This window comes from Salmo trutta, chromosome 21 (assembly GCF_901001165.1).
Source record: "Salmo trutta chromosome 21, fSalTru1.1, whole genome shotgun sequence".
In the NCBI taxonomy this organism is placed as follows: Eukaryota; Metazoa; Chordata; class Actinopteri; order Salmoniformes; family Salmonidae; genus Salmo; species Salmo trutta.
The window spans coordinates 12,325,876-12,352,731 of NC_042977.1; the positions used below are offsets into that span (position 1 = coordinate 12,325,876).

A 26,856-nucleotide genomic window follows, 5' to 3' on the forward strand; every position below is an offset into this window, starting at 1 on the left:
TATGTTATGAACAAGGTGGATTAAGTTTTTAAAAATCGCGCTGTTTATAAGGGGTGCAAAGGCGAGTTGAATTATTGCACACGCGCACTTCACAGAGGAAGCGTCACTAACGGAAATATGCAGATGAGCTAGAACGCGCCAATAGGATCTCGCTAGATCGTGCTTGGTTCTGCCCACCTCTTTTCTTGTTCTGCCCACAATTACTCATCAGTTCCCGTTGGAAACGACAGGCTGTGGTCTATCTTGGTTTAGTTATAGAAATATTTGCTATCTCCCTCGAGCAAAGAGCGGGTATCATCAGCGTCTAGGCTCGAGACTAGTTAGCTATAGTAGTACTCCCACCGAAACAGGTAGGCAAAAAATTATTTTAATTACTTGAATTATCTATTTACACGCCACCCATCAGTTTGAAATATAATACGAATTAACAGGCTGTCATTCTTATGGTCATATAATACACTTTTATATTTTGTCAAATAAGTCGCTTAACTACATGAAAATGAGCCAACTTGCCTGCCTAGTTAGCTAACGTTAGCTTGCTAGCCATTTCCATTAGTTACCACAGCCACAAAGTCAAAATATTGTAAAGATTCATGAAAACAAAAATGTGCTTTTTGGTCTTAATTTAAAGTCAGGGTTAAGCATAAGGTCAGCAGTATGGTTAGGTTTAACATCTAATTTTAAGAAGATAAATTGTAGAAATAGGCGGTGTTTTACTTTGTGGCTGTGGTAACTAGTGACGATCCTTGCTAGTCCTGACCAAGAGACTGCCATCTTGCGTTGATCTGGTGTAGGGGTTTCAACACCTTAGGCCTTTGCACATTTTTTGTTTTGGCTTTACAGTATGTTTACAATTAAGATATTTTATGAGGTCTAGTCAGGCTACTGACACATGTTTTACCTTTCTTACAATCTCTCCCAGTTGCTGCAAACCTAGGCAGTACCTATAAAGACTTTCCTGTTGTGGCAACATTGTCTGTCTCCTTGGTGCCCTGAAATGCCTGTCGGTGTCTGCTGCATACAGTGCGTTCAGAAAGTATTCAGACCCCTTAACTTTTTCCACATTTTGTTACGTTACAGCCTTATTCTATAACGGATTAAATACCCCATAATGCCAAAGCAAAAACAGATTTTTAGAAAAAACAAAAATACCTTATTCCCATAAATATTCAGAGCCTTTGCTCTGAATACTTTCCGAATGCACTGTATACCGTGATTACATCTAACTTTGTAATTCTACAGATGACTGTTGCATAGGCCTACATGACCTAATGAGATGTTGGACTCAGAAGACTGCACTTTGTCCCTGGATAACCTGTTCTTTGAGAGGCCAGTTGTCCACAAAGTGTGAGTCGTCAGAAACAACCTGCATCCCACAGTCATGCCCCACTAGATTTGTATTTAGCAAGAGTAAAGTTCCTAGCCATGTTAAGCATTGCTTAACCCTTTTCCTGCCTTCCTCCCGTCTCCAGAAAGCCACTTTGTCAAGAGCAGAGTTCTTGGCAGTTGGAACCTCCTCTGTCCCTCTCCCAGATCCCAGCCACTCAGGACATCCAGAAAGAGGCAGAGGGTCTTTCATCATTCAGTAAGTGGCATTTGAAGTGATTAAATCATTTTAGTAAATTCAGTCAATACTGTAAGGGCCAGTTTCCCGGACCCTGACTAAACCGAGTCCTGGACTCAAATGCACTTTCAATGAAAATTATATTTTGAAAAGGATTTTTAGTTCAAGACTAGGCTTAAACTGGGTCTTGTTTTAAGTCATGTTCCTTCCTGTCTATCAAATCCCTTTCTGACCATCTCCAATGCAGGTTTCTCTCAGAAGCCCAACAAATTCCTTCCCCCTTTGAAAAGAGCAGTTGACGGTGATGGTTTCACTCCCAAGAATAACAAATTAAATCAGAATACCAGTGATGGAAGAAAAGAACCTGAGGCACAGGGCGGGTGTGCCCTTTGGGCTCAGGAAGACTTCATGAATAAATCCCAGGATACCACAAAGGTTAGAAGAGGTCAAACTAAAACCCCACAGGAGTCTGGTCATGCACTGGAGCAGAAACATTTCCCTCAGGAGTTCAGCCAAAGCCCACCTCTACAGAGAAGGTAAGCCGTTCAAATGAAACTAATGAGTGTGCATACTGTGCGTTCAGAATACATAGTAGATGTCAGTGTCCCCCATCACGTCTTCGTCAGATACTATTGTTTTGAAATGTAATGGTGTCTGTCAGAGCACGTCTGAAATGGCACCTTCTTTATCAAATACATGGCTGTACTAGTTACATCATGATATGTGGGATATCACTGTAAGCACTTGTGATCTCTCTACCTATAAATTAAATAATCTCTTTGTCGTTACAGTTTGTTCAAACCTCCCAGTGGTCAGGTGTTGAACAGCAGCGCAAACTCAAACAGAGGCCTCAACCAGGCAAGACCCGGAGTGCAGCAAACCTTCGACCAGGTTTCTATGGCGACAGAGCCTTGGCTGGCAAAGCAGTCGGCAGCAGGCCCCGGACCCCTCACCGGTCTGGGCCCGCCTACAGCCCGGGGACCACCACAGAAGACACAGGACAAGGGCACCAAGAGGGCTCATGTTCTCCCCATGACACCCCAACCCCTTCACATACAAAGTAGTACCGCACAGACTGAACCTAACACCATGTCTGTGTTTATATATATAAATCATATACATATTGCTATGATGAGGTATTGTAGCTGAAGAATGTACTCAGATGTAATGGTCATGGCAGCAGCCTGTCACTGTTCGTTAGAGCTTGATGCGGTGAAATGAGGTGAGCGCTACCCAATAGCCCTCTTTGCTGTAATGACAGAAAAATACCACTAAGGGGTGGACAATATCTGCCATTTTGACTGTGGTTGGGTTATCACTGTCGGTGTGAATGTAAAATGAGATGTCTATGGATTTGTTTTCATATTAGGTACTTTTGGGCCTGGGATACTCCGACCAATCTCCGAAATCCGTATCCTTTCGCATCTGTTTTATCATCAGTAATAACGCAAGGAATGAAAAGTTAATGAATGCTTGATTGATGCATGCTTGATGATGACTACATGAAATCTAGGGAACAATTGTGGGTTGTTTGTTGGGTGTCCTTAATCAAATGAACACAGCTGCTAAATTTAGATCGGTCTTCAAAGAGTTCCCTTACTTCAACTACGTTCAATCAAAAGCCCTAGATGACGTAAGCATTCCGAATTATCATCCAATTAAGAACCGTAACAGCAAAACAGTCTCCTTGAGACATTTTTATGAGCCATGTATGTTTTGCAGGTTCTATACACGAGTAAGAACTTTGTGGCTTGTGCTCCTACGGGCTCTGGTAAGACTGTGCTTTTTGAGTTGGCCATCATCCGCCTACTGATGGAGACCACAGAGCCCTGGAGAAACGTCAAAGCTGTGTACAGTAAGGCCCTCCAATTACAGTACTTAGTATCCTTCTCAAAAGCACTAGGTAAAAGCACTAAGACATTAAGAGCTGATTCATGCTACAGTATGGGTTAGCCTGTGTGCAGTCTTGATATCTGGTTTGTTGCTTACATGTTGTAAGTCATTTATGACCTGACTACACCCATACATTCTACGTGTTCAAAATGTAAATTTATAACATTTTATAAAATGAAACTGCATGATGAGATGGATTGATTGTGAATGCTTCTGTCGTCTTCAGTGGCCCCCATCAAAGCTCTATGCAGCCAGCGCTTTGAGGACTGGAAGAAGAAATTCGGGCCTCTGGGCCTGAGCTGCAAGGAGCTGACCGGAGACACAGAGATCGACGACTTCTTTGAGATTCAAGACGCCAATATCATCATGACCACACCTGTGAGTGACTCTGTATCCCAGTGTACAGTATACAGTGACACTGTATCCCAGTGTACAGTATACTGTATGTCGCATAGCCTGTCACTGGCGGACATTTTTATTTGTGTGTAATATGTAGCGCAATGAGGTGGCTGATCCTGTGACCATAGCAGACGTGATTTCCATGTTGCAATAGGGGTTTGTTAGTGATGCGAGGATGGATCAATTCAGTTGTATCGAGAGAATTCATGACCTACTGTCAAATTACCTAGTGACCTTATGGGTAGAATCTTCAGAATATTTGTCATAATTTCATAATTAGTAAAAAAATGTTTTTAAACTAAATGAAAATCCAGTGTTTCTATGTTAAACGGTTTTATTATATTTCAGTCTTCTGTGATGTGTAATATTGGGATGGGAACTCAAAATGGAATACATTTCAACTCTATATCTGTCATGGTACAGGTGTTTGTTTAAGCCCATAACCATGTGTGTGATGTGTATACTTTTGTTTCAAAGTAGATTTGTTTAAGGCTACCAAGAAACACTCTGTGTGACCCAGATTTAACCCACTGCAGTAAAAGGTTAACACTTTATTAACCAGTTCATGATAAAGCACAGACACATTTCTCTGTTTCTCCCAGGAAAAATGGGACAGCATGACGAGGAAGTGGAGGGATAACTGCCTGCTGCAGTTGGTCCAGCTTTTCCTTATTGACGAGGTCAGTGGATACATTTTAGTATTTTATGTTCTGTTCAAAATTCCCTCAGGTAGGACTGCAACCATATACAGTACTTGACCAAATAACACTCTGAAACAGCTTGGATAGAGTGAAATATTCTTTCCCAGATTCTGATCTATAGAGGGCTTGCAGACGCGTCATGTTGGAAGACCAAAGTCAGTCTGATGGAAGTCCTCCAATCGTCCACATGGCTGGCTACGTTTTGCTACCACCGGAAACGTTGGGAATATTGCCCATTATTTAGTTTGTCTAAGGACCTAGAAAACGAAGGCAGTGGGAGAACCTATTCAAGTAAGTAAATATATTTCGAAAATGATCGAAAACGATGTATTATTAGCTAGCTTGCACCAGAAACTTAGTGAGCTGCTAACGTAATGTTTGCTACGGTAGTTAGAAAACTTTACATACTGTATAGCTAGTTAAGTGAATTAAATATAACCAGTTTGCTAACTTCATATTAGCTAGTTAGCTAGGTATTGTGATGTATTTATTGTTGTAACTCTAAATGTATTTGTAGCGAGGTAGCTAGCCAACAGCCATGGAATAGGGTGAAAGGATTAGCTATCAGTCGCTGCTGTCAGAGAATGGAGAGTAGGCTACTCTGGATAGGGCAGGTACCTTTGTGGGAGGACATTTTGAAAATATTCTCCAGTTCCAGTCCCCAGCGAAAAAAACGAAGTACATAGAGATATATCTACATAATATTCAGTGGTGTCTAATTTGAGGATAATGCAGCCTGTTATTTTGTAATGTCTTCCGTCCTTAGGTACAGAGAGTTGTGAAACCCTGTCTGCAGATGAAGAGGTCCCAAGAGAATAAGGGGACATCCTTGTATACCATGGATTATATGTGTACCTATGTTCGCAAATTTAGTGAACAAAAATACAGTTTAAAAGTCACACAATGTATAAACCTATTACAACTGGAGCAGGCCAACCCTGCTGGGTGTGCAGGCTTCTGTTCCAGCCCAGCACTAACACACCTGATTCAAATCTAATTTTATTTGTCACATACACATGGTTAGCAGATATTAACAATTCCCCAACAAGTACCTAATACACACAAATCTAAAAGGGTGAATGAGAATATGTAAAGGTAAGTATATGGATGAGCGATGGCCAAGCGGCATAGGCAAGGTGCAATAGATGGTATAAAATACAGTATATACACTACCGTTCAAACGTTTGGGATCACTTAGAAATGTCCTTGTTTTTGAAAGAAAAGCACACTTTTTGTCTATTAAAATAACATGAAATTGATCAGAAATACAGTGTAGACGTTGTTAATGTTGTAAATGACTATTGTAGCTGGAAATAGCTCATTTTTGACTAAAGAAGGAATAAAACTGGCCTTTAGACTACTTGAGTATCTGGAGCATCAGCATTTGTGGGTTCGATTACAGGCTCAAAATGGCTAGAAACAAATAACTTTCTTCTGAAACTTGTCAGTCTATTCTTGTTTTGAGAAATGAAGGCTATTCCATGCGAGAAGTTGCCAAGAAACTGAAGATCTGGTACAACGCTGTGTACTACTCCCTTCACAGAACAACGCAAACTGGCTCTAACCAGAATAGAAAGAGGAGTGGGAGGCCCCGGTGGACAACTGAGCAAGAGGCCAAGTACATTAGAGTGTCTAGTTTGAGAAACAAACGCATCACAAGTCCTCAACTGGCAGCTTCATTAAATAGTACACGCAAAACACCACTCAACGTCAGTGAGTGAAGAGGCGACTCCGGGATGCTGGCCTTCTAGGCAGAGTTCCTCTGTCCAGTGTCTGTGTTCTTTTGCCCATCTTAATGTTTTATTTTTATATGACTTTTTCTTTGCAACTCTGCCTAGAAGGCCAGCATGTCGGAGTTGTGTCTTCACTGATTTTGAGACTGGTATTTTGCGGGTACTATTTAATGAAGCTGCCAGTTGAGGACATGTGAGGCGTCTGGGGTGCTCCCTCTGCTGTTTCCTGAAGTCCACGATCATCTCCTTTGTTTTGTTGACGTTGAGTGAGAGGTTGTTTTCCTGACACCACACTCCGAGTGCCTTCACCTCCTCCCTGTAGGCTGTCTCGTCGTTGTTGGTGATCAAGCCCACTACTGTTGTGTCGTCTACAAACTTGATGATTGACTTGGAGGCGTGCATGGCCACGCAGTCGTGGGTGAACAAGGAGTACAGGAGGGGGCTGAACACGCACTCTTGTGGGGCCCCAGTGTTGAGGGTCAGCAAAGTGGAGATGTTGTTTTCTACCTTCACCACCTGGGGGCGGCCCCTCAGAACGTCCAGGACCCAATTCACAGGGTGGGGTTAAGACGCAGGGCCTCCAGCTTGATGATGAGCTTGGAGGGTACTATGGTGTTGAATGCTGAGCTGTAGACGATGAACAGCTTTCTTACATAGGTATTCCTTTTGTCCAGATGGGATAGGGCAGTGTGATGGCGATTGCGTCGTCTGTGGACCTGTTGGTGCGGTATGCAAACTGAAGTGGGTCTAGGGTGACAGGTAAGGTGGAGGTGATATGATCCTTGCCTAGTCTCTCAAAACACTTCATGATGACAGAAGTGAGTGCTACGGGGCAGTAGTCATTTAGTTCAGTTATCTTTTCCTTCTTTGGTACAGGGACAATGGTAGCCATCTTGAAGCATGTGAGGACAACAGACTGGGATAGGGAGCGATAAACACAGTATCAATGTATCGAACCTAGTTAGTTAATAATCAAGTGTGCTATTGCTGGCCTGGAACAGAAGTCTGCTCACCCAGTAGATCAGGGGTCAGTGGAGCGAGGTTAGCCACTTCTGGTATTGACTTTTTTTTGTTCCCTTGAAATTCTGCGTTAATAGTAATAGCCTGCTTGTTACTAAAATGTCAAACCTTTACATACGAGTTAGCTTACTTGTACACTTTGAAATTATATGAAATAGTGTTGATTCTTTGAAGTCTTTAAAGTTGTTTTAATTGTTAAGTTAACTATTATTCAAGAATAACTAGTGTCGAGGTTGATTAGTCACAGATCACAATCCTGCAATAAAGAGGGGAGGGGACTCTGTGTCTAATTTGTGTTGTTTCTGTTTTATTCTCAAATTAACAGTACCTTTTTGTTCAGTCATAAGCTCTCCAATTAGTTTTATTTGATTGTCATAATTTTTTCAGGATATGTGAACCCATTTTTTTTAGCTGATAATGTCATGCAGTGCCAATGCAGCCATATGCCTACAGCAGTGGTTCCCCAACTCCAGTCCTTAAGTACCCCCAACAGCACATATTTTTGCTTTAGTCCTGGACAAACATACCTGATTCAATTCAATAGGGCCTGATGATTAGTTGAAATAGGTGTGTTTGTCCGGGGCTACAAAAAACGGTACTGTTGGGGGTACTCGAGGACCGGAGTTGGGAACCACTGGCCTACAGTATGATGGCATTAGCCATATGGGCATTTGCAATGCACCCCTTGACATTTTGCATTTGAAGCAGAGAATAGCTTAACTCACACATTGTTTACATATTGTTCAGCTCTTTGTTCTCAATTGAAAAACAATACCAGTAGACAATGTATGAAGCTAATCGGTTACACTAAATTTTGTACATGCCTTGCGCTGTGCAAATCCAACCAGTGTGCAAATCCAACCCTTGTAATCCCGGTGGAAGCAGATAATGGGATCCTTCGCTTCAAACACACACAACTACTACCACCAAGTTCAATGCCAGATACTTTTCTCCCAGAAGGTCTGAGTGGCTACCACAGCAATTACATTGTCTCTGCTAAATGTGTTTAAATTGTAAAATAAAGAAAATAGTTGGGCTATAAGAAATATTTTTTATTCAATGGGGCTAGTCAAAAGCATAGACGACAACGCTTTTCATTTCACCCATACAACAATACAGCCTATTATTAAAGTACAGTATGTTTACAATATCATAAACAGTATTTTACACCTTCCAAATGACATTTTATATATCCATATGGTCTAAGGAGGCACTTTTGTCATGACGACAATGAGAAGGCGCTCTCTACTCAAATGGCACAACGGATTAATTGAAATTGTCCAAAGCACAGCATATGACAACCATCTCGTATAACTGAGGGATGTTTCCTAAAGTAGTAGACGCTGATGCTGCTGCAGCATTGCTCATCTTCACAGTGGGAATCCAGTCGATGTGGGTGTCTTGATAAGAGGTCAGCTGTAGTACATAAACCAATTAAAAGCACTCCTGATGTTAGAATGGCACTTATTCAGGTCACCTATACCACCAGGGCTCTTAATTCATTCAGGTGTTTTAGTGTCACGTAAAGATTAAATCTATTGTTGGGATGGAACAGCCAATAGTCAACAGGCAGGTTGTCCTATCCCATTGAGGCCTCTGTCCTATGCTGTAATGTCCATACATTTTCCCTCTTATGAGTAAAGTTCTCAACCAATTATCATTAGGTTATCTTATGAATATATAATAACCACTGGAGTTATTTTGGTCAATAATTGTCCTCCAGGCTATATGGACATCATATGTTACAATTTGCATCTCCCCTTTTCATGGTTATGGCTAGAAGGGATCAAGCTTTTGTCAAATTAGTGTCATATTCTAGATTACATGGTTGCATTCGAGACGAGGTCGTTTTTCTTGATCTGTTGTCAGTAGAGTAAGCCATCGTATCAAATAATATTCTGCTAATGTCTCCAGTCATATAAAGTGTAGAAGAATTGCATCAAATGTTTATCAAAGGCCACATTTTCCGGTGCTAAGTGTTTATTTATAGCCTAAATTATCACTATCCAATCTACTCATCACATTAGGAATAGTATACTTACAATAGTCTGCAAATGCAATGATAGAGGCATGCAATCATTAGTTATAAAGGTGCCTTTTTATGGTGAAAAAAATGGCTTCCCCAAAACGTGAAACTCACTCTACACATGCTAATAGCTAGACTACAAGCTAACTAATTAGCTACTTTTGGCTAACTTAGTGTTGTTAACACCTGGATAGCGTAACAGCTAAACTAAATTCGAAATTGATCAGACTTGATTTACCAGTGATGAAATGATCGTAGCAGACCCTGTACTGATAGCTGTCTGGATTCAGGTATTGACGGGGGAAAAGTTTTTTTCGCATTTCTGACAGTTGTTGAGTCTTATCTAATTGGCATAACCAATGGCGTTTCATGATTGCGGGGAATCTGCAAACATATTTTTCCCCCGTTGTCTTTCCTGCCTTGTTAGAGCAGCCAACTAATCCACAGAAAATGACCGTGGTGATGAATAAACTAGTTTTAGGCACTGTTATCATGCAGTTTGGGGTAGCAACTCGGCTGTTGATGGAATCTTCCAATATAGCCGCTAGTAGACATCGTATGTCAACTGCAAGCCTTCTATTGTGGCTTGTGTGGTTCAGCGGTTAAAACCACGGACCCCAGCACACATGTACAGCCTGCATAACCAGACGTCCTACTGCCCTTTTGACTCGCAATCTCTCCTACCTTTACTGTCTCCTCTTCAATGTCCTATAGAAAATTTTTAAATAAAAAATGGTGATCTATTGTTTCTTGATTTGTCATTGTACTGAGCATATCTGTCTATTATTGTGTTATACATGTGTTACATTGACAACTAAATATAATCTATCTGGGCTCTGTGTTTCTAGGTGCACGTGGTGAAGGACCCAATGCGTGGAGCCACACTAGAGGTGGTGGTGAGCAGGATGAAGGCGGTCCATGCCTACCGTGCAGTAGAGAACCCTCAGGAGGACCTCTCCATGAGATTTGTGGCTGTCTCCGCCACCATCCCCAATACCAAGGATGTAAGTGGCTGAGGGTCAAAGAGGGGGGATGTCACACTTTGGCCATATGCAAATACTCTAAAGAGACTTCCTTCACTATAGTCATTCTTTCCCTTTCTGTTCATCATTTGCCATTCCGACACATGCATCTCCGTGTCTTGTTATGTTGTTATTGTGTCCGCAGTCCTGTCTCCTTCAGAAAGAGTAAGGGAATAGGAAATGGGGAAGGCGGGAGCTCGATAGTATTGCTAGTTACTGATTATCATTACATTTGAAATTACTTCTTACTGTGTTCAATGGTTTGGCATGGCAGATAGCAGACTGGCTGTGTGACGACAGAGACCCTGCTACTTGTCTGGAGATGGATGAGAGTCACAGACCGGTGAAACTGAGGAAAGTAGTGCTGGGTTTCCCCTGCAGCAGCAACCAGACTGAGTTCAAGTTCGACCTGTCACTCAACTACAAGATGGCCAACATCATCCAGACCTACTCGGACCAGAAACCAACACTTGTTGTGAGGAACTCTTTTTGGGTCTCTGAAATGTAGACTTGACCAGTACCTTATTTATACGTTTCAGTAAGTATTGCCATTGTTAATATTTCACACATAGGATTATATATTTTTTTAAACAGTTTTGTTCAACAAGGAAAGGAGTCCAGCAGTCGGCCACTGTTCTGGCCAAGGATGCCAGGTTCATCATGAGTATTGAGCACAAACAAAGGTTGTGCTACTTCCCTTTTCATTCTTTACATATGTACAGGTATTCAATACAAATTTTCTGCTGTTTAGTTTGATCTGATTGATTCGATGGAATCCTCTGTTTGCAGGTTGGTGAATTATGCAAACTCTCTCCTGGACTCAAAACTCAGAGGTCGGTGGAGAATTTATATTAATTTATATTCCTTCTCTTCTGTACCATGTAGGCAAACATTGCTCATTGATTTGAATGTAACTATTTTTGCGTTAGAAATGTGAAATTACTAGCCCAGTGTTTTCTCTTTTCCAGACTTGGTGTTGTTTGGGGTTGGTTTCCACCACGCTGGAGTTGACGTGTCAGACAGGAAGCGGATCGAGGAGGCCTTCAACATGGGAGACCTGCCTGTGCTGTGTGAGTATCTGTGTAGTTCCATGAATAGAGTACATGCTAAAACAGTTATAGAGTTGAATTGCTGTTCACCAGACACTGGGAGATTCATTCACCTTTCAGCAGGACAATAACCTACAACACAAGGCCAAATCTACAGTGGAGTTGCTTACTGTCACGATATTCTCCTTCGTCTGAAGATATCTCAAAATCACTGTCAGAAAAAGTGGACCAATACGCAGCGGATTGCGTGCTCAACATCATTTTTAATTTAAATTATGATGTACACGGACAAAACAATAAACACGAATGAAACGGTGACCGTTTTACAGGCTATACATAAATCTAGCAGTGTAAAATAAAACAACCCACAACCCCAAGAGAAAAACACACACCTAATATATGACTCCCAATCAGGAACAACGATATCCAGCTGTTCCTGATCGGGAGTCATAAGACTAACACAGAAACAGAACAACTAGAAACTACATACAACACACAACTTCTGCCACGTCCTGACCAAATACTAAACAACTACTCCCTCTGCTGGTCAGGACGTGACACTTACCAAGAAGACCGTGAATGTTCCTGAGTGGCCGAGTTACAGTTTTGACATAAATCTGCTTGAAAATCTATGTCAAGACTTGAAAATGGTTGTCTAGCAATTATCAACAACCAATTTTAAGAATTTGGGAAACAATTATTGCCAAATATTATACAATCCATGTGTGCAAAGCTCTTATTAGAGACTTACCCAGAATGAGTCACAGGTTTAATCGCTGCTATAGGTGATTCTAACATGTTTTGACTCAGCGCTGTGAATACTGATGTAAATGAGATATTTATGTATGTAATTTTCAATACATTTGCATACATTTAAAAAACCGTTCACTTTCTCATTATGGGTATTGTGTGTAGATGGGTGAGGAAAAAACATATATTTAATCCATTTTGAATTCAGGCTGTAATACAGGAAAATGTGGAATAAGTCAAAGCTGGTTCTACTCTTTTTGGCAATTTTCTGGTGTTTTGTGGTGGAAAACTGAGCGTGTCGAGAATAACACGTCCCATAGATAGATAGGCTAGAAATGCTTTTACACACAACAAGCTTCACAAGGGGATTATGGCTGGTTTCAGATGATAACTGTAACCCTGTTACGGTCAATCCAGTTAGTTTCTTACTGAAGTCATTTTATTTACCCCTTGAGACGGGAAAACATGTTTTTTATGAAGTTGAACATCTGCTCTTCATGAGAGAATGTTAAAATGACATTAAATGAATAGGTCTTTTTTGTATGAAGTTACACTACGTAAAATGTACTCTATTCGTGGAACGACCATTCTATCCTCCATTACAGGCCAACCATATGTGTTACTCGTCACAGTCATGCCAGTATAGAGGGTTTAATAAAGATTAGTGTCAAAATATACTGTGGATGTGGCTAAATATAGAAAAGCTTTTCGTTATCTCAGCCTATATTTAGTGCATCCTTTACCAACAATCTTCCTCCATACTTCAGGATCAGAAACATTATTGACCTTAACATTGTCATGGCACATGTTTATGTCATATGAAATACCAAAGAAACATTGTGTGAAGTTATTGGGGAAATGTCTCAGTTACAACTAGCACTCTGGCGATGGGGGTGAACCTGCCAGCCCACCTGGTGGTAATCAAGTCCACCATGCACTACATCGGGGGCGCCTGTGAGGAGTACAGCGAAGCCGACATGCTGCAGATGATTGGCCGAGCAGGCCGGCCACAGGTATGGAGCACAGATGAACCCTCAAGTAGTCCCAGACTCCCAGCATGCTTAGCTCGTCAGTGTACTGTAGGAGTGCCCAGTCTTAAAACAGCCCCATAGCCTTATTGCACCTTTTCCGTTGCTTTGTGAACTGTTTGTGTACCGCTCGCAAAAAGCATAACCTATCTACAGCTTTGCCTTCGATGTCTCCTCTCTAGTTTGATACATCAGCGACCGCAGTGATCATGACCAAGACTCAAACCAAAGACAAGTACATGCAGTTCACGAATGGAGCGGAAATCATCGAAAGCAGGTATGGGGACATTACATTTTCCAAGACCACCAAAACCTCATTCGACTTAATTTTGGGTTACATGAATTTACAGTTGAAGTCGGAAGTTTACATACACTTAGGTTGGAGTCATTAAAACTCGTTTTTCAACCACTCCACAAATTTCTTGTTAACAAACTATAGTTTTGGCAAGTCGGTTAGGACATCTACTTTGTGAATGACACAAGTCATTTTTCCAACAATTGTTTACAGACAGATTATTTCACTTATAATTCACTGTATCACAATTCCAGTAAGTCAGAGGTTTACATACACTAAGTTGACGGTGCCTTTAAACAACTTGGAAAATTCCAGAAAATTATGTCATGGCTTTAGATGCTTCTGGTAGGGTAATTGACATCATTTGAGTCAATTGGAGGTTTACTTGTGGATGTATTTCAAGGCCTACCTTCAAACTCAGTGCCTCTTTGCTTGACATCATGGGAAAATCAAAAGACATCAGGCAAGACCTCCACAAGTCTGGTTCATCCAATTTCCAAACGCCTGAAGGTACCACGTTCATCTGTACAAACAATAGTACGCAAATATAAACACCATGGGACCACGCAGCCGTCATACCGCTCAGGAAGGAGACTCGTTCTGTCTCCTAGAGATGAACTTACTTTGGTGCGAAAAGTGCAAATCAATCCCAGAACAACAGCAAAGGACCTTGTGAAGATGCTGGAGGAAACAGGTACAAACGTATCTATATCCACAGTAAACCGAGTCCTATAATGACATAACCTGAAAGGCCGCTCAGCAAGGAAGAAGCCACTGCTCCAAAACCGCCATAAAAAAGCCAGACTACGGTTTGCAACTGCACATGGGGACAAAGATTGTACTTTTTGGAGAAATGTCCTCTGGTCTGATGAAACAAAAATAGAACTGTTTGGCCATAATGACCATCGTTATGTTTGGAGGAAAAAGGGGGAGGCTTGCAAGCCGAAGAACACCATCCCAACCTTGAAGCACGGGGGTGGCAGCATCATGTTGTGGGGGTGCTTTGCTGCAGGATGGACTGATGCACTTCACAAAATAGATGGCATCATGAGGAGGGAAAATTATGTGGATATATTGAAGCAACATCTCAAGACATCAGACAGGTTGTTAAAGCTTGGTCTCAAATGGGTCTTCCAAATGGACAATGACCCCAAGCATACTTCCAAAGTTGTGGAAAAATGGCTTAAAAACAACAAAGTCAAGGTATTGGAGTGGCCATCACAAAGCCCTGACCTCAATCCCATATAACATCTGTGGGCAGAACTGAAAAATCGTGAGGCCTACAAACCTGAGTTACACCAGCTCTGTCAAGAGGAATGGGCCAAAATTCACCCAACTTATTTTGGGAAGCTTGTGGAAGGCTACCCGAAACGTTTGACCCAAGTGAAACAATTTAAAGGCAATGCTACCAAACACTAATTGAGTGTATGAAAACTTCTGACCCACTGGGAATGTGATGAAAGAAATAAAAGCTGAAATAAATCATTCTCTCTACTATTATTCTGAGATTTCACATTCTTAAAATAAAGTGGTGATCCTAACTGACCTAAGGCAGGGAATTCTTACTAGGATTAAATGTGAGGAACTGTGAAAAACTGAGTTTAAATGTATTTGGCTAAGGTGTATGTAAACTTCCGACTTCAACTGTATATGATACTTGTGAAGATGATGGTGATGATGATGTCCTATTGTTTGACCACAGCCTGCATACCCACCTGGTGGAGCACCTGAACGCTGAGATTGTCCTCCACACCATCTCAGACGTCAACATGGCCCTGGACTGGATCCGCTCCAGCTTCCTCTACATCCGAGCTCTGAAGAACCCCAAACACTATGGTCAGTGGAAGGAGAGACACACTGGACAGACCCCGGTCTCTATTAGTATTATCCAGCAAATGTACAGCATGGATACAGCATTGGCATGGATGCTAGTCTATTACATTACCGTTATTAGCCTGTGCTTACATCTCACAACATGGTGTCAAACAGTTGCTCAAAAGACATGAGGACATACAGTACCAGACAAAGTTTGGACACACCTACTCATTCATGGGTTTTTCTTTATTTTTACTATTTTCTACGTTGTAGAATAATAGTGAAGACATCAACACTATGAAATATCACATATGGAATCATGTAGTAACCAAAAAATGTGTTAAACAAATCAAAATATATTTTATATTTGAGATTCTTCAAAGTAGCCACCCTTTGCTTTGATGACAGCTTTTCACACTCTTGACTGGTACTGTACATGAGGAGAAAACAACTTACGGTCCTTTGCGCTTTATGCAGGCTTTTCCACTGACTTGGACCGATGTGGAATCGAAGCCAAATTGCAAGGTGTGGCATTGCTGTTTTTTTCTTTGTTATATGGACTTCTTATCTGAAAAGATAGAATATCTCCATCATGATAGCATTTGTGTGACTGAAGAATTTCTCTCCCCATCCTGCTTCAGAGCTCTGTCTGAAGAACTTGAATTCCCTGGCCTCCATTGGTCTGATATCCATGGATGAGGATGTTAACATCAAAGCTACAGGTTGAGAGAGGCTGACCATTTTGGTTCAAGAGGCTACTATGGCCATTTACTGTTTTGTTACATTGTTTATCGTCAGACGCGTAAAACAACTTACAAACCCTGTACCTGTTTGGTGTTATTCAATGATACAGATGGATGTCTCCTTAATCTCTCGTGGACAGACTAGGTAAACTTAAATGGCACCGTAGACCTGTCATGATACAACAGGATGCGTGAGATCGAGCTGCATTCGTTCCGGGGCTTGGGTTTTTCATCACTGGTTATTTGGACAAATCACGATTTCGCAGGTGTTGGCATATTTCGAATTTCGTCAGGGGAAGGGGACATTTGACCCATAGACTTGCCCGAAACTTGCATGTGCTTTCCAGCATCCCAAAGCCGTTAATTGAAATCTGTTATTTTCTTGACGTGTAACTGTGTTCATCCCGTACAGAGGCAGGCAGGCTGATGGCAAGGTACTGTGTTGCGTTTGACACCATGAAGCAGTTCAGCAAGGTGACTGGCACTGAGACCTTACCTGAGCTGGTAGGTATACCGTAACACTGTAGCGTCTCTCATTATGCACATACACTGTTTATATTGAGTTTCTCTATTGTGTTTGTTGAGTTTGTGTTGTTCGTTACAAAGGAAAGTTGAATTGATGAGTTGAGTAGATTCTGTATTCCACTCAAATGGAAGCTGGGTCTTCTTCACACAGATAGAATTGATGGCGAAGGGCAGAGAGTTCACTGACGTGCAGCTGAGAGTGAACGAGAAGAGAACCTTGAACACGTTGAACAAGGACAAGAACAGGATCACTATCAGGTTATAGTGGAATTCAATAAATGATATTCAAATAAAATGCCCTGAAGGTAGTGTAAATGCTGCTATCTGGGCTTTTGTTCATCCAGGTATCCCATGGAGGGAAAGATCAAAAACAAAGAGATGAAGGTGAACTGGTAGGTCAAGCAGAGAACCCTACATTGTACCAACATGAGAAAATGGAGGGTGACATTGGAGAAGGCCATGTATTCTCTTTGGGTGAATCTCAAAAGTCCTTCCTTGAACCTTGGGTCTTTTCCTCCGTTGCGTTTTGAGGCGGAGACGAGGAATTAGGCACATGAGGAATCAAGGAAAGACCTTTGAGATTCATCCCTTCTGTCTCTCTACCGGTCTTCCCCCTCAGTTTGATTCAAGCCCAATTTGGCTCCATTCCAATCCAAGAGTTTGGACTTGCACAGGACACAGGGAGAATCTTCAGAAATGGAGTCCGAATCAGCAGATGTAAGTCATCAATCACTTCACATTAACAGTAGATGATTAGCAGTGAGCCTCATCTGACAGACAACCTTCGCTTGAAAAACACTCTTCAGTAAGATAGTGTCTATGTGTTTTGAACTACATTAGGCTTGGCAGAGTTCCTAAACCAGCGCTCCAAGACAGGCTTCTCTGCTCTACTCAACTCCCTGATACTGGCCAAGTGCTTCAGGGCCAAGCTGTGGGAGGACTCTCCTTACGTCTCAAAGCAGCTGGAGAAAATAGGTAAGGAGACATAGAATACTGTCAATGAATACAGAACGTGTGTGCAAAATACTGTCAATGCTTGTAGAACAGTAGTAGGTTATCCTACTGTTGCTATGAGACCACAGGAGGTTGGTGACACCTTAATTGGGGAGGACGGGCTCGTGGTAATGGCTGGACGCGGAATAATGGAATGGTATCAAATACAGCAAATGCATGGTTTCCACGTGTTTGATGCCAGTCCTTTCGCTCCGCTCCAGACATTGTGAGTTTTCCTCCCCTCACCAGCCTCCACTGTCAGACACCGCTTTTACAAACGGAGTGGCTGCGGATCCGACTTTTTTTTTCTCCTGCGCATTTGTATATTCTCAACTTTACGCACAGAGAACAGGCTACTCAGGCGAATGGGTCTTGTTTAATCAAGCTAGATCAAAGCCGAATCAATGTCTGCAAGGTCACATAAAGATAGTATTCTACATAACAGAATCCAACATAATAGCATAGTGTAACATTACTGGAAGACTGTAAGCATTTTCTCTCGTGTGGCCAATACTCGACAGCGCGGCAATACTAGGAAAATACACAGGTCTGTTAAGCTAGTTTGTTAACGCCATCTGCTCTGGAATTCGCTCAATTCAAATGGTCGGTATGTAGATGCCGGATCCGCAGCCAAGGCCTTTTAAAAACCCATTGACCAACTGATTTTATTCCCAGACAAATGAAAGTCATGAAAATTGCTGTAACCATAGACATATGATGACACTGAGATTGAGATGCTAAAAACTGAGATTTTATTTATAATATAATTTTATATATATATATATATATATATATATATATATATATATATATATATATATATATATGGCTGTAACAACACAGATAACACAGATATCTGATCCAGGGTTGTCTCTGTCGACGGCCATGGTGAACGCTGGGCTCACCACCTTCAACAAGATACTGCAGACCAACGCCAGGGAACTGGAGCTGGTGAGAATAGCATGAACTGAGAATGACTGTAACTACAAAGTCATTAAACACCACTGTTGTCTCTATCTCTAAATGGTTTATTGACATTTCCCCTGAGACCAACATGCAGTGTCATGGCTTTCGATCAAATCAGTCAATTAAATGTTTTGCTTAAAGACCTTTTTACATCGACAGTTGTCACAATGTGCTTTCACGTACAATAAAAGCACATATTTGTTGTCTGTTTATGTTTTCTAGATTGTCAACAGACATCCTCCGTTTGGAAACCAAATCAGAGACGCTGTCATCAATCTACCCAAGTACGAAGTTAGTTTGGAGCAGGTAAAAAGTTTTGCTTTGGTTTAATTGTAGTTTGAACGGAAATGGTCATCAAGATGAATCGTTATAGAAATATTTGGTAGCAGGACGTAGCAGAATATGTTCCATACTTATATCATTTAATATCAATGAATACATCTCCCCAACAAGTTTAATTTCGTGTTTATTTTTCACGTTTTAGCTTCCAAGATACAACATCGCCACCGCAGAGATTGTCGTGACCGTGAATGTGAAAAACCACGAACAGCTACTGTCAAAGAGAACCACTCATGACCACCACTATGTCACAATGATCATCGGGGACTGTGACAACAACGTGGTCTTCCTGCAAAAACTCACGTAAAGATTAGGACTGGCATTTCCAGAAATGTCGTCACACACAGACACGACCTGATACACACATGCATAGAGACACACTTTACCTAAAGCTTGTAGGTAGAGACAGAACATATTAAAAGTGTATTATAAAACATTTTAAAGGGTCGTACATGCTTATAACAAGTTAGAAAGCATTGTACCTGCAGGCTTTAAGTCAAATGTTACCGTCATACACTCATACAAGGAAAAGAGTGAAGGGAAGAGAGCAGAAGAGTGGGAGAACAAGAAAGGGAACGAAATATGTAAGGGAGAGCGACTGTATTGTGTGTTCATCCAGAGACTTGATGCTGTTGAAGTCGGGAAACTGGTCAAAGAAGATTGAAGTGGCAAAAGCCTTCAAAGGAGAGGAGATCAGCGTGAATCTAATCAGCTCAGAATACGGTCAGGCAGTTAACTGTCAGGATTTTATGTTTGTTATTGTTCAAAATACATTTGTACAAACTACATAAAACTTCTAAAAGGCAGTTTAAGTCAAATTAAATTGTTTCAGTGAGAATTGTAAAAAGTAAGAATATACACCTCCTTCTATTACCTACTTTGAGATCTTCCTCTCTGCAGTGGGGTTGGACATTCAGCAGAAGTTTAGTGCCTTCTACTCTGGACCAAAGAGGTACGGAGGTGAAGCACTCACACCTGAGCAACGTGACACGATGCAAATAGCACAGGCTAACGCTCAGAGATCACAGGGTGCAACACAGAGAATACAGCCAACAGGCCAGCAAACACAGGCTACGGCACAGAAGAGAAACTCCACATCCACAGAAAAGGGTAGGCTGATTTTACACCAAACATTAGAATGCTTTGAGCTATTACTAAGTTGTACTTGCAGACTCACAGGACTGTTTTTGTTGTTTTGAAACAAAATTTGCTATATCTTTTTTTTTCCTGCTGAAATTCTGGTTCCTCACAACCAGTTCCAGGCAAAAGGCAATGTAACCACTTCTGCAAAAACAAGGATCAGTGTGGCCACGACTGCTGTGAGTCAAATTTTTAGTCCTCAAAAACTGTCCATTCCATTTCTCAATTGACACTTAGAATAATTAAAATGTTTGATTAAAGTATTATAGTGTACAGTGCCTTCAGAAAGTATTCATACCCCATGACTTTTTCCACATTTTGTTGTCTTACAGCCTGAATTCAAAATTGATTACATTCATTTTTTTCTCTCATCGATTTACACACACTACCCCATAATGACAGTGAAAATATGTTTTTAGACATTTTTGCAAATTTATTTAAAGTTAAATACAGAAGTGTTCACACCCCTGAGTTAATACTTTGTACAAGCACATTTGGTGTCAATTACAGCTGTGGGTCTTTCTGGGTGAGTTCTAAAAGCTTTCCAAACCTGGATTGTGCAACATTTACCCATGTATTATTTTCAAAATTCTTCAAGCTCTGTCAAATTGCCATAGATTTTCAACTCGCCCACTCAGGAACATTCACTGTCTTCTTGGTAAGCAGCTACAGTGTAGATTTGGCCTTGTGTTGTAGGTTATTGTCCTGCTGAAAGGTAAATTCATCTCCCAGTGTCTGGTGGAATGCAGACTGAACCAGGTTTTCCTCTAGGATTTTGCCTGTGCTTAGTTCTTAACGATTACAAGCATACCCATAACATGATGCAGCCACCACTGTGCTTGAAAGGTGGAGAAGAGGTACTCCCTAATGTGTTGTATTGGACTTGCCCCAAACATAACACTTTGTATTCAGGACAAGAACTTAATTGCTTTGCCACATGTTTTGCAGTATTACTTTAGTGACTTGTTGCAAACAGGATGCATGTTTTGGAATATTTGTATTCTGTACAGGCTTACTTCTTTTCACTCTGTCAATTAGGTTAGTATTGTGGAGTAACTACAATGTTGTTGATCCATCCTCAGTTCTCTCTTATCACAGCCATTAAACTCTGTAACTGTTTTAAAGTCACCATTGGCCTCATGGGGAAATCCCTGAGCGGTTTCCTTCCTCTCCGGCAACTGAGTTAGGAAGGACACCTGTATCTTTGTAGTGACTGGGTGTATTGATACACCATCCAAAGTGTAATTAATAACTCACCATGTTCAAAAGGATATTCAATGTCTGCTTTTTTTATTTTTACCCATCTACCAATAGGTGCCCTTCTTTGTGAGGCATTGGAAAGCGTTCCTGGTCTTTGTGGTTGAATCTGATTTTTAAATTCACTGCTCATCTGAAGGACCTTACACATAATTGTATGTGTGGGGTACAGCGATGAGGCAGTCATGTTAAACACTTACTGCACACAGAGTGAGTCAATGCAACTTATTATGTGACTTGTTAAGCACATTTTTACACCTGAACTTATTTAGGCTTGCCGTAAGAAAGGGGTTTAATACTTATTGACATATTGAGTAAACTTTTATAAAAACACACAGTCATTCCACTTTGATATAACGGGCTATTGTGTGTAAGCCAGTGACAAAAAATGTAAAATGAATACATTTTTTATTCATGCTGTAACACAACAAAATGTAGAAAAGGTCAAGGGGTCAACTTCCTGAAGGCGCTGTATTTTCATTTCCTAATTGTTTCCCAGGTCAAAATGGAGTGCCGGTGGTTCTGAAGAGGCCTATGAATCAGCATTCGAGTTTCTCTTCCTACCTCCAAGACTTGAAGACCAGGAGTGACACACTGACGGAGACTCCAGTCAAACGCCTCAAAGTGAGAGAACAACTGACAAGAACTGCAGAAGTCCTTTAAAATATAACCCCTTTGAGCTGAATTCTAACTTAAGAGACTCACACAAGACTCATTCATACTTTGGCTTAAATCGTGCATTGAAATCAAAGGCGTGACATGTTTTAGCTTTTTTTATGTTTTTATGTGTCAACTGAATTTGTGTTTTGTCTGCTTGTTGCTTGTTCCTTTAGATGAGAATGAGTGGTAGGACTGGGACTACGAACATTCAGCAATTTTCTTATACGCCTGCTGCTTGCAGGTACATACACTCTTTTTCCACATCCAACACATACAGTTCATCAGGTTGAAGTTAATTGATTACCAATGCAAACTGTATCTGACACTGCCCTCATCTTTTCTTAAAATGTTTTGAAGTTATGTAGGTAATCATTATGGTGCTTCAGCAATACAACAGAGTGTGGAATCAGCTGAGGACTTTGCAACGCCCCAAGAGATGGCATATCTTGAGAACTATGACCATGGTATGTTTAGTATCAGAATGCTTCTAGAGCAGAGATGGGCAACTTTGATGGGGGTGGGGGCCACAAAAAATCGGAACTCATCATGAGGGGCCGCAGTGGCTCGTGGGTCTGCGTACCCTCATCCATACCCACACATGCAGTCAGAGCTGGCCCTAGCCTTTTGGGGTCCCCAAGCAACATTTTGTTTGGTGGTACCTCACCATACCTTGCTAGCAAAAACATTTTAGTGCCCCCCCCCATTGACTGTGAGATCTTTTTTTAAGTTTTAGAGTTAATTTCCTGCAATCCTACACATTTTGCCATATACGTAGAGAAATATTTAGAGTTTTTAATACGATATCTGAGTGAAAGTAACTAGCAAAATCAATGGGGCCCCCCGGTGGGTAATTTGACCATGATTACTACAAGTTTAGATAGCTTTCCTCTAACTTACCAATCTATACTGAACAAAAATATAAACACAACATGCGACAATTTCAACGATATTAGTGAGTTACAGTTCATATAAGGAAATCAGTCAATTGAAATAAATTCATTAGGCCCTAATCTATGGATTTCACATGATTGGGCACGGGCACAGCCATGGGTGGGCCTGGGAGGGCATAAGCCCACCCACTTGGGGGCCAGTCCCACCCACTGGGGAGCCAGGCCCAGCCAGTCAGAATGAGTTTTTTTCCCCACAAAGGGCTTTATTACAGACAGAAATACTCCTCAGTTTCATCAGCTGTCCGGGTGACTTGTCTCATACGATCCCGCAGGTGAAGAAGTCCTGGGCTGGCGTGGTTACAGGTGGTCTGCGGTTGTGAGGCCAGTTGGACGTACTGCCAAATTCTGTAAAACGACATTGGAGGTGGCTTATGGTAGAGAAATGAACATTAAATTCTCTGCCAACAGCTCTGGTGGACATTCCTGCAGTCAACATGCCAATTGCACGCTCCCTCAAAACTTGAGACATCTGTGGTATTGTGTTGTGTGACAAAACTGCACATTTTAGTGGCCTTTTATTGTCCCTAGGACAAGTTGCACCTGTGTAATGATCATGCTGTTTAATCAGCTTCTTGATATGCCACAAGTGTCAGGTGGATGGATTATCTTGGCAAAGGAGAAATGCTCACTGACATGGATGTAAAAAGAATGTGTGCACAAAATGTGAGAAACATTTCTGTGATCTTTTAATTCAGCTCATGAAAGATGCGACCAACAATTTACATGTTGTGTTAATATTTTTGTTCAGTATAATTTTTTTTTGCTTTCAGTGACTGACATAACAAGAGAATAGCTGCTGATGCACAACCAAATTGCACCTTGTGTATTCTACAATTGTAACTCTTTACTATTTATATTTGACTACTTTTACTTCACTACATACCTAATGAAAAGAATCTACTTTTTACTACATACATTTTCCCTGACACCCAAAAGTACTCACTCATTACATTATGAATGCTTAGCTGGACAGGAAAATGGTCCAATTCTCGCACTTATCAAGAGAACATCCCTGGTCATCACTACTGCCTCTGATCTGGTGGACTCACTAAACACATGCTTTGTTTGTAATTTATGTCTGCGTGTTGTATTGTGCCCCTGGCTATCCGTCAATAAAAAAACAAGATAATGGTGCCATCTGGTTTGCTTAATATAAGCAATTTGAAATTATTTATACTTTTACTTTTTATACTTAAGTATATTTTTGCAATTACATTTACTTTTGATACTTAAGTACATGTATATTTAAAACCAAATACTTTTAGACTTTTACTCAAGTAGTATTTTACTGGGTGACTTTCACTTTTAATTGAGTAATTTTTTAAAAAGAAATCTTTACTTTTACTCAAGTATGACAATTGGGTACTTTTTCCACCACTAGTATTCTATCTCTCAACATATTTCTATGAATTATTCATTTTTGGGGGGAAATTGATCGACAAAAGAGGGGCCATGCGGGCTGCCAGTTTCCCATCCCTGTTAGAGGCTCGTACCTCCATTCACATTCTATACAGCAGTGTGGAAAAGTAATGGTAGTTAACTTGAGAGGAGTAACTGAAAAGATATCTCTCTACAGAGTATAATGACTACCTGGAAGACATATATCAGACAATGGGAGAAGAGGAACCACCACCTATTCAAACCCCTACAGAGTCACAAAGTAGGACTTCTCAGTTACTAAAACTATGTCATACTGTATTTTTTTTTTTTCAAGACTTGATTCCAAGTCGTACACCCTTGTAGATTCAATACTGTTTGCACATACTATTTTCGAGTAGACCACTTACTTCAAACACTGCAAACAGACATACATTTTATATCAACATCTCATCTCTCAACATTAATCAACATCTATGTTTTCAGGGACTTCAATGTGGAGGAAACCCAGTGCCTACAACAGAGGGTCACTCAGTCACAGCATCCCCCAAACCGATAGCATGGGTTACCACCAAAGTAATTTCCCCCTTCAAAACCAGAGTAGGGGTTACCCTCAGAGTCACAATACCCCCCAAAGCCAGACTAGCGGTTACAGCACTCCCCAAAGCCAGAGCAGGAGTTACTCTCCGAGTCCCATCATAGACTTGACCGATGACAGTGGCTTCCTCTTGTCGTCACACACCCCCAGCGTGACCTTTGACCTGGGAGACGAATGGGATGATTTTGACGACGACAACTTAGTTCACGCCAGTGAGACATCATGCACCACTGTAGCTAAAACTCAGGGGATGGACCGTGACAGGCTGAAAGGTATTCTACTACAGAACATCCAGGGTTGGAGTCAATTTCATTTAAATTCAGTCAATTCAGGAAGTAAACATTCATTCCAATTCTTCCTCATTGAAAATAATTAAGAAACATTGGAATTGAAATCAAAATTTCACTTTACTTCCTGAACTGACTGAATTGAAATAGAATTGACCCCAACCCTCTGTTCATCAATTACAGTTTGATTGGTAATTTTGATCTGATCTTCAATTAATTATGAAATGATGGAAACGTGTTTTCAGGTCACTCAACACCACTACCATCCACTTATGTACAACCCAAACCCCGCTTCACTGTGTCCAGTGCCCCACTCAGGTGAGTTCAACTTGTACCAAACTTCACTGTGTCACAAGATGTCAAACCACTGTCATTACACTGAATTAAATATCTATTATCTTTGCCAGCAGGCTAAATTTAGCATGGGACGTGATAGTGATGTTATTTCCCGGTTGTATGCCAACCAGTTTCTGGTTATAGAGATGTCAGCAAGTAGAAACTTGGTTATTGTTGTACAGATGTAGGATCTTAATTTGAGCCAGTTTGCTACAGCAGGAAAATAATCCTGCAGCAACAGGAAATGTGAATTATGTGGATTATAATGAATGCATTTTTTTTGGAGAGTTGATACATTTTTCATAAGGGGAAATCAAATCTGAAATTTGTAAGTGGAAATCACTAACTTCAGAAGCCTTTTTAATCCTCAAATACACTACTAGTTTTACATTTCAAAGTTCTCCTGCAACACGGCGATCAAATTAAGATCCTATATCTGTAAATACTTGATAAATGTGTCCTAAACCAAATGATTATCAATATAAAATGTCATGTTTGATTTGTGTGTCCCAGGTCAACCTCCCCAGTTGTTCCTCAGATAGCAGTTACTAGTCTCTCAGTCAGACCACATAACCTCCAGGCTTCTGCTCCCTGGAGCGACTCTGACAACAAGGCCACAGTGAGTTACTAACTACCCCTAGCAACTCAGTTGACGTCATCTCAATGCTGAATCTGACGTCAAAATTATACTGACAACAGACAAAGCCAAGGCTTTTGTTATGATATAGAATGAAAGTACGTTGTTTTTTTTATTTAAAATCATGTGATTTGTGTGTTTTAGCCCATTTGTTTCCAAACACATTGGAAAGGTAATATTCTCCCTCTGCAGAGGACATTCAGTGAACCCTCTGTGAAAGCACCCTCCATCCCAAAACAGACTGATACAAGCATGGCTCCGCTGGGAGGACAGTTTGATTTCTTCTCAAAGACGACTACCCCAAACAATGACAATGTGACTGGCAAAAGGTAAGGAGGAACTATAGAGAAAGAATACTTAATTTCCTTTACTTTTTATCAATATATCTTGTAAGCAGATTATGCATTAACTTGATATCATTGATAGACAGCGTGATTCCTCATCATTGCAGGCTCCAGGGAGAGGACAACAGCAAGGAAGTGGAGGCATTCATGGGTATATTTGATGGACTATTTTAGAAGTGTTTATAGTTGGATGGACGGGTTCCATGGCAATGTTTCATGTTACTGTGTATGTTATACTTTATTTCTACTGTTTGTTGTTTGAGATGAACTGTTGATCCTATTTGAAAATGTTGCTATCATTCAGGAGTAGGAACATTCAATCATCATTAGCAGGTGGTCTAAAAAGGATTACAAAAAAGTATTATATCTATGTACTTAATTTAATAAACACAATATTTATTCAGAGGAA

General features: G+C 40.8%; 1 protein-coding gene across 5 annotated transcripts; it reads left to right on the forward strand.

Moving 5' to 3' along the window:
* Window positions 1–203: 203 nt before the first annotated feature.
* Window positions 204–26,856, forward strand: LOC115156699 (probable ATP-dependent DNA helicase HFM1). Of its 5 annotated transcripts, none has more exons than XM_029704283.1 (41): window positions 204–350; window positions 923–1,036; window positions 1,243–1,347; window positions 1,473–1,585; window positions 1,812–2,100; window positions 2,356–2,624; window positions 2,934–2,975; window positions 3,127–3,197; window positions 3,287–3,419; window positions 3,684–3,835; window positions 4,459–4,536; window positions 10,185–10,340; window positions 10,633–10,833; window positions 10,953–11,041; window positions 11,148–11,191; window positions 11,327–11,428; window positions 13,025–13,170; window positions 13,368–13,462; window positions 15,183–15,316; window positions 15,773–15,820; window positions 15,937–16,017; window positions 16,451–16,542; window positions 16,715–16,821; window positions 16,908–16,955; window positions 17,183–17,280; window positions 17,404–17,538; window positions 18,422–18,507; window positions 18,745–18,828; window positions 19,007–19,164; window positions 19,481–19,584; window positions 19,762–19,971; window positions 20,118–20,180; window positions 21,758–21,882; window positions 22,092–22,159; window positions 22,276–22,382; window positions 24,445–24,528; window positions 24,732–25,115; window positions 25,376–25,448; window positions 25,980–26,085; window positions 26,296–26,432; window positions 26,555–26,856. In XM_029704283.1, the coding sequence occupies exons 3-41, from the start codon at window positions 1,277–1,279 to the stop codon at window positions 26,619–26,621; spliced, it is 4,650 nt and encodes a 1,549-aa protein (XP_029560143.1). In that variant the 5' UTR covers window positions 204–350; window positions 923–1,036; window positions 1,243–1,276; the 3' UTR covers window positions 26,622–26,856. The 5 variants fall into 5 exon arrangements, with proteins under 5 accessions (XP_029560143.1, XP_029560144.1, XP_029560145.1 ...); XM_029704284.1 differs by having other exon boundaries at window positions 923–1,023; XM_029704285.1 differs by lacking the exon at window positions 20,118–20,180.

Bases quoted from the DNA above. Each gene is read 5' to 3' on its own strand.
- LOC115156699 (XM_029704283.1), top strand. From the start codon at position 1,277: ATGTTGGACTCAGAAGACTGCACTTTGTCCCTGGATAACCTGTTCTTT. The intron at 10,834-10,952 runs GTGAGGAACTCT...TTTTTTAAACAG, and splicing joins ACCAGAAACCAACACTTGTT to TTTTGTTCAACAAGGAAAGG. The intron at 26,086-26,295 runs GTGAGTTACTAA...CTCCCTCTGCAG, and splicing joins ACTCTGACAACAAGGCCACA to AGGACATTCAGTGAACCCTC.